Here is a 7426-nt window from a genome sequence, read left to right as displayed (position 1 = left end):
AGCTTGTTGCGGATGGTCCAAAGTGTCCAGGCTAGGACCCCAATCCACAGCCACCTAATGTGGCGGTGCCCCGGGGGGGGGGGGGGGCAGAGGCTTGAAGTTCGGCGAACAGGTCCAGGAAATTGGTGTTACGGTCGGCTCGGTTCGTTTAAAGCTCATTAAGCTCGCGAGCGCTCGTTAACAGATTATAATGTGTTACGGTCTACAGGATGAGTGTGTAGGTGTGGTTTTCAAGATAAAATATGGTGACTACAAAAAGAAATGCACTAGTTTGTTGCCTTCTATTTCGATTAGATTGAATGGATGGGCTGAGGTGTTATAAAAAGTTTATCACGTAAGATGAAAAAATGTACTGTGTTGTTACTAACGAGCTACTCATGAAACTCGTTAGCTCGTTCGTTAAGGTTAACGAGCTGAAATCAATGATTGGCTATGTTCATTAAAAAGCGAGCTACGAGCTTAACGAGCCGAACTATCAAGCGCTGGTTAAGCTCGCGAGCTACGAGTTGTTAAGAAAGCATTTGATGCCTTTGATTATCATAAGGAACTAAGGTGTCATTTTCTGTTGCCATTGCAGTAGCATCCTTCGCTTTTTTTCACCAGCAGAGCATGACTCTCACTGCACTCACGGTGCATCTGTAAGGCATGTTGTATATGTATGCATTTGTGTGTTTTGGTGCATCTCTACTCTGGAATTATTGTTTGGTTATTTCGAAAGGAATTGCAGTGTACAGCAGAGCAAAGCTAAGGTAGTGTACCTTACTTAAGTCACTAATACAGTGTATGCATGCGCTGCTGGAGCTTAGCATGGGTTGAGAACCTGGACCCTGCTTACTGCACATTTTTTCCAAGACAGATTTTGGGGTTCAGAAGTGAGGACAACAATTTGGCTTGCAGGGTTCAGACTCTTCAGACTGCTCTTTTGTGTTTGTTTGTTTTACCTTGCGATTGTTTCCAAGTTTCAGAAGTGAGGAAATAAGATGCCTCCGATGATTATTTAAGTATGGTGCTGCACAAATTAAGATGAATCTCCAGGTCACAAGAGTGTCAGTGTTGAATATCGAGATTAGTTCTATGGACAATGAGCAGGATCAGTCAGTTTTGAGGTGCAGTGTATTGTCTGGAAGTGATGGATGCAACTCAAATGATGATTCATCGTCACTGTTTGTTTGTGTTGGGGGCGTGCTTTGTCTCTCCACTGTAAATTCTTTGCTTGGACGTCAGTTTGGCTGGTAATCTACTACATACAGAGCACGTCTGGTCTAGAGTTTCTACTAGACAAATTGATTCCCTTGTAAGCAAGGATTTGACCCCCTTGATCATGCAAATGAATCAAGCTTGCCGTTTTTGCCCATTCCTGTTGCTACTGGAGCAGAGTAGCATCCTCTGCTTCTTAATTTCACCAGCAGAGCATCACTCTTACTGCACTTATTAGGTACATTACTTGTATGGTCAGTTTTTATTGGTTTGGTTATTACCCTACCACTGCAAATCATTTCCGACTGCTCTGTTTTTGTATTATCAGTTCTTCAGAGTCAATACTAAAGCTGGATATAATATTCTGGCACTTTCAATTGTCTATTAGAAAATATCTCATGTAATAGCTGTTGGCATGTTGTACAATAGCCATCTCAGCTCTGTGTTCTTCTTTCTTTCTTTCTTTCTTTCTGTGTCAACCAAGTTGTGAGGAAAACATATTGTAAACGCTACAGCATCATTCTAGTGAGAGTCGAAGACAAGAAATCCTAGAACAGAAAGGAATGCACCAAAATAGTGATGAATCAATCAATGAGTTGCATCAACCAGTTCCAGACCACACCCTACGAAGTACTCCCTCCGTTCCGATTTACTCGTCGTGGTTGTTGAGACTAAGCAAGATGAAGATGCAGATGCAGTGCCCATCCATGCATGGTAAAACACATTCCAGATCTTTAACATGCCAAAAGTCTTCATTGTTCACACACTTAAAAGAGAGAGGCTCCTACGGGGAGATAGGTAGAGACGGTGAGACGGAAAGCATAAAGTCTCGTTGTCCTCAGGTTTTCCAATTTTTTAAATGATGCAGCTATGGCTTCCTGCTCGCCTGTCATTGAATAAGAAAACAAGGTCAGTAAAGCCTATATGGCAAATAAAAAAAGGGAGAGTTTCACGACACAAGAGCACACAGTTTTCCTCCAGGGAAACATTAACAGATCAAATATTCTATATGAACTAAACATAGGAACTAACAAGAAGAAACAAGACATACAATACATCTAGGTGCCAGCGTACTTTAGTGATAACAATTTAACTTGGATTGCTACTTTGTACTGCATAATACATGAGTTATTTCTTGTGTATATGGAATTTCGAACAAGAGAGAAGAAAACGCTGGACAGAAACAAGTGTTAGCCGACTTGACACGCAAGGTTAGCAAGTTTTTCAAAATGTCACATGTATGCAATTTGTGATATGGTTCTTTCAGGAAATATTAACAGATCATGATTCCATACGGACTTTTCTTTCCGGAACAGAACATGGTTCTATACGGACTAACCATTCTAAGTAACAAGCAGAAAAAAGATGGTTGTGTGCATCGATGATGTAGAGGTCGGATGTTTTAACCTCATTGTCGAAACAATCAGTAAGTAAATCCAGCGTACTTTAAAGATAGTGGTTTAGGTTGGATTGCTACTGCATAACGCATCATGAATCTATCGAACAAAATATAAGTAAAAGCTGGACGGGAAATAAGTGTAAGCACAAATACCTTGGCTGGTCATCTATCGATCTGATCCGCTTCCTTTAACTTTGGACATTTGTATATCTGAATCTTCTTTATATTTGTAACTGCCTCTGCTCCACCAAATGAAACTAGGTCTGGACATTCCGAAATCCTCAGTTCCTCAAGTGATGTAAGATTACCGCTCCAAATGTCACCTGGAATGGATGTTATACCCTGGCACCTACCAATGCTCAGCGAGACGAGGGATGTGAGGTTCTGTAGGCAGCTGGGAACATATGGAGAAATATCGCCGCAGCTCCTGAAGCTTAGTCTTTGGAGAGATGATGGCAACACAAGCCCCCTTTGCCAGTTGAGACTTGGGCAAATAGAAACCACGAGATGTTTCAGATGAGGAAAATTCACAAACCTTTCAACTGGCAGGGACAGTAAATCAGGACAAAATTCGACGCCAATTTTCTCAATAGCAGGTAGGTATTCTTGTGTTAGGATGCCATCAAGGGTTGACAATTTATCACAGAACTGAACTTGTAGGATAGTAAGGGATGGGAATGCTCTAATGCAGCTAGAGCCTCCAATAGATGTAAGAGATTTGCACCAAATTACCAACGTTTTTAAAGCTGGAAGACTCCACGTTTGTAGTTGTATGGATGTGGAAAACTCACATTGACAATGAAAGGAGGTGAGGGAGCAGCAGTCAATATTGCAAAAGAGACTAGAACGACACAAATGGAGCTCCTTGAGGGATGGCGATACCAATCTTTGGTGACAGATGTTCGGACAATCAAATATGCCCAGTTCTTCAAGGAAATGAAAACCCCCAAAACTCTCAGTTGGTACAGATGCTAACATCTTGCAATCCATAATATTTATTTTCTTGATGCCAGGTACATAACTTGGTTGCAGAAAATCTTCTAGGCTTGATAAATTTTCGCACCCATCAATCCATAAGTTTGTCAAGGACAAGAAAGTACCAATTGCAGGTATCTTGTTCAGGTTTATGCTCTTCAGTCCAATACAACCCTTAAAATTGAGAGATGTTAAGCTTGGCAAGTTTTGTGGTTGAAACCAGCTTGGGAGCGAGACACCGACATAATTCTCGACGAACAGAGACTTGAGGCTGATAGGAGGTTGTAGAACTTCAAGCACTTCTATATCATTGTTGTGGATATAAAACTCAAGGGAGCGTAAAGCACCTCGCATCTTTAGTACCAACTCGTCAACATATTTCTTTTTCTTTAGTTCAGCTTCTGCTGCATGATCCTTAGTTAGGATGCCAACACCAATATTAGCTATCTCCAAGTATCCACGAATTTGATTTAGATTCTTAATTGACCTAATTCCTTGTCCCTCTTGATTGGCTGCATCAATAGTTAATCCATTTGATTCAAATTTCTGTAAACTGGTCAACTTATCAAAGTCAGCGGGTAAGCTTTGTATCTTGCATTTCTTGGCATATAAAATCTGCATATTATATAGCCAACAGAAAGTTGAAGGGATCCTCTTCAAAGGACAAGCTCTAGAGATTTCAAGGTACCGAAGATGCTTCCAGTTACCAATACTATCTGGCAACACATTTGTGAAGACAAAAGAGATCACACGCATACGCGGAAGTTTAGCACACCAGTGATCCATTACAAAGCTTGTTCTTTTCCCTAAATTATTCTTGCAAATTAGGGTGCGTAGCTTCGTGTACTTGCATAGTATCAACAAGTTGGAATCATCAAATTCACTGCTAGGGAGTATGTATATATGGCGAACATTCTGGGGAACTTTATCAAAGTCACTCTTATTTCGTAAGATGAAGCAGTCGTGCTCTGAAACTTTTTGTGCCATGTCATGCAGCAAGTCATGTATTACATATCGACCATTAACCTTTTGAAAGAAGGACCGCGCCACAAGGTCTTCAAAATACTGATAGCAAATATCTTGAATGGGAACACCACCTCGAGGCTCCACAAAGCCTTCTGCCACCCAAATTTCAGCTAAGCATGCCTTCTCAAATTTGTAATCTTTGGGATACACGGCGCAGAATGCAAAGCATTGTTTCAAATAGAATGGTAAATACATGTAGCTCAACCGAAGGGCAGGCAAAATCTCGGTTTCCTTTTGTTTCAACTCCCACAGTTCACTCTCAAGTATGGAACTCCAATGAGATGCTTGAAGGTCCATGCTTAACATGCGCCCTAGAGTTTTGGCGGCCAAAGGAGAACCCTTCAATTTAGGAAGTATTTTTCTTCCAATACACTCTAACTCAGGATCATTGCTAGAACCCTCAGATCCAAATGCACATAACTTGAAGAAATTCCAAAAGACATCGTCCTTTAAACCTTCAACTATAACTGGTTCCATTGTGTGCACGGCCTTGGTAACATTTGGACATCTAGTGGTGACTAACATCGCACTTCCCTCTTGGACACTTGTAAAAGGTGCACAAAACATCTCCCAACATCGCCCATTATCCTTCAAAGCATCATCCCACACATCATCAAGGACTATCAATAACCTTTTATTTTTCACGTGGTTATAAAGAGCACGTTGAAGAGAATCCAAATGATCAATCTTTGGCCCCTTTCCAGTAGATGATTCTATGACCTCTTTAGTTAACCTCTTCTCATTGAAGTCATCTGAGACACAAATCCAAATTATTAGCTCGAAGTGAGACTTCACTCGTTGATGGTTGCAGATATGTTGGGCCAAAGTAGTCTTTCCAACGCCACCAATTCCAGCTACCACCAAAACAGGAAGACTTGATATTTTTGGTTCAGCATTAACATGGTTGCTTGATGATGTGCTTGTTGATGCACATATTGAACTAGTTGCCCTTTTGCGTTTTGGACGTGTAGGTACATTAAGAAACCCCAATACCTGTTTCAACTCCTTCTCACGACCAAATATCTTTGTTTCCTTTGACAACAAAGAGGTGGTCACTGGCCTAACTGATTTGGCAAAGTGATGTGTAACTTCACGAAGCCCCATACCCTTCATCTCACTCGAAAGGTAATTCAACCTCAATTGGACATCATTCAACATGTTGAAGTTTCCATGAATGACCTTATCAAGGAAGTCAATGAAAGGAGATTGGATTGCATTGCCTTCCACTTGCACCTTCATCTCGTGCCATCTGAACTCATCAATAAGGTCCTCGGCCTCAGACACGGCATCCTTGAGACTCGGAAGGAGCTTGGCCACATGCTCTTCATAGCTTCTCCACTCTGCTCCATTAATGAGGTGATACATTGCAGGAAGAGTGTCACAGAGATGTTGTACATCACTCTGTAATTGCAATACATGATCTTGGAGACTTTGCTCTTGTGAGCCACTCCATCGGGAGCGCAGAGATGAAATGGCAGATTTGGCCGACAGAAACAAACTGACACAATCATTGATGGCACTGATGATCCCGGCGGCAGACAAGCTCATGGTTGCAGGAGCGCAGAGATGGAATCTGTCTTCGTCCTGTGAGCAAAGAGTGGACAGAATAAGGATTGTGGAAATAATTTTTTCAGTCAGAATATACAACAAGCTGGCTATTGTAGTAATTATTTTGTCCTGGTCCGTTTCCACCCATGGCATTAGTCTCAAGCAAGTAAGCAAGTTAGAGAAACATCATGAATGATCTCTGGCGGCAGTTGCGGTGCAAATAAAATCATTAAGTTTCAATTATTAGCAAACATTTTGTGCTTTGACTAGAAATCATGTACGTGTAATGCATGCTATACTCAATATATATGGATGTCGTGACGTGAAATATACACTACATGTTGTAAATACCAAATTATCTTCTTCTTACTCCTCACACCTTCATAAGACAGACCGTTCTGCTTGCCCGCCCATACCTGTCCCTTCCCCGGTTTACTGAAATTTCCCTCGGTTATTATTCTTTGAAAATTGGTGTGTCGACAGCTAAAATAGGTTGGTGGTTCAGAGCTAACATAGCTTGCTGAAATTTCCCTTGATTTTTCCTGTTTGAAAACTGGTTTTTTCAGAGCTAAGATATAAGTGGAACCCAGAGGAAGAAATGAAGAAAGTAAAGGTTAAAGCTCACCTGGATTGGTGTGGCTTGCCGTCGACAGGCGGCTCCTTCAAATGCTCAGCAGCAGCAGCAGCAGCAGCATTAAGAACAGGAGAGAAATAATGGATGGATGAGAATGTGAGGACGAGCCTAATGAATAATGACCTTCACATACATACAAATTGTGGGCGGAATCACCAACCAATCTCGCTTTGTTGGCTTCTCCTTGGCGAGAACGCCCAGGTTGGACCCAGTCATGAAAACGAATGAATCAAATACGGAACGAGACGAATATATACCGGCATCCTCAATCACAAATTCACAAGTACTCCCTCCGTTCCCAAATATTTGTCGATTTCAACAAGTGACTACATACAAAGCAAAATGAGTGAATAACTGAATATACACTCTGAAATATGTCTATATACATCCGTATGTAGTCCATTTGAAATGTCTAGAAAGACAAATATTTAGGAACGGAGGGAGTATATTGCATGCGTGAAAACAATAAAATGTACTACTAGGAATAATCGCACACATGTTACAAAATGTGGATTATCTGCTGCGGCTCATCATGGCCGCAACCATACATGAGTAATGAACCATTACATAAATTGAACTATTCATCTGCTGCGGCTCAAAAGGGAGAAAAGGAAATAAGCTGCAAGCCAGTATCTTTTTATATGCTG

General features: G+C 41.2%; 1 protein-coding gene across 2 annotated transcripts; it reads right to left on the bottom strand.

Annotated features, from left to right (window-relative positions):
- Nucleotides 1-1654: 1654 nt before the first annotated feature.
- On the bottom strand, nt 1655-6857 carry LOC123175462 (putative disease resistance protein RGA1). 2 transcript variants are annotated; one of them, XM_044590211.1, is made up of 4 exons: nt 6771-6857; nt 6562-6687; nt 2750-6181; nt 1655-2083 (listed from the first exon to the last, which is right to left on the bottom strand). In XM_044590211.1, exon 3 carries the CDS (start codon nt 6143-6145, stop codon nt 2759-2761), a length of 3387 nt encoding a protein of 1128 aa, XP_044446146.1. In that variant the 5' UTR covers nt 6146-6181; nt 6562-6687; nt 6771-6857; the 3' UTR covers nt 1655-2083; nt 2750-2758. The 2 variants fall into 2 exon arrangements, with proteins under 2 accessions (XP_044446146.1, XP_044446145.1); XM_044590210.1 differs by lacking the exon at nt 6771-6857 and having other exon boundaries at nt 1656-2083; nt 2750-6687.
- Between the last annotated feature and the right edge of the window lie 569 nt (nt 6858-7426).

The sequence above is a fragment of the Triticum aestivum genome, unplaced genomic scaffold (genome assembly GCF_018294505.1).
Source record: "Triticum aestivum cultivar Chinese Spring unplaced genomic scaffold, IWGSC CS RefSeq v2.1 scaffold173975, whole genome shotgun sequence".
In the NCBI taxonomy this organism is placed as follows: domain Eukaryota; kingdom Viridiplantae; phylum Streptophyta; class Magnoliopsida; order Poales; family Poaceae; genus Triticum; species Triticum aestivum.
The sequence above is the reverse complement of the archived record's forward strand: the minus strand, read 5'-3'. Positions and strand labels throughout refer to the sequence as shown.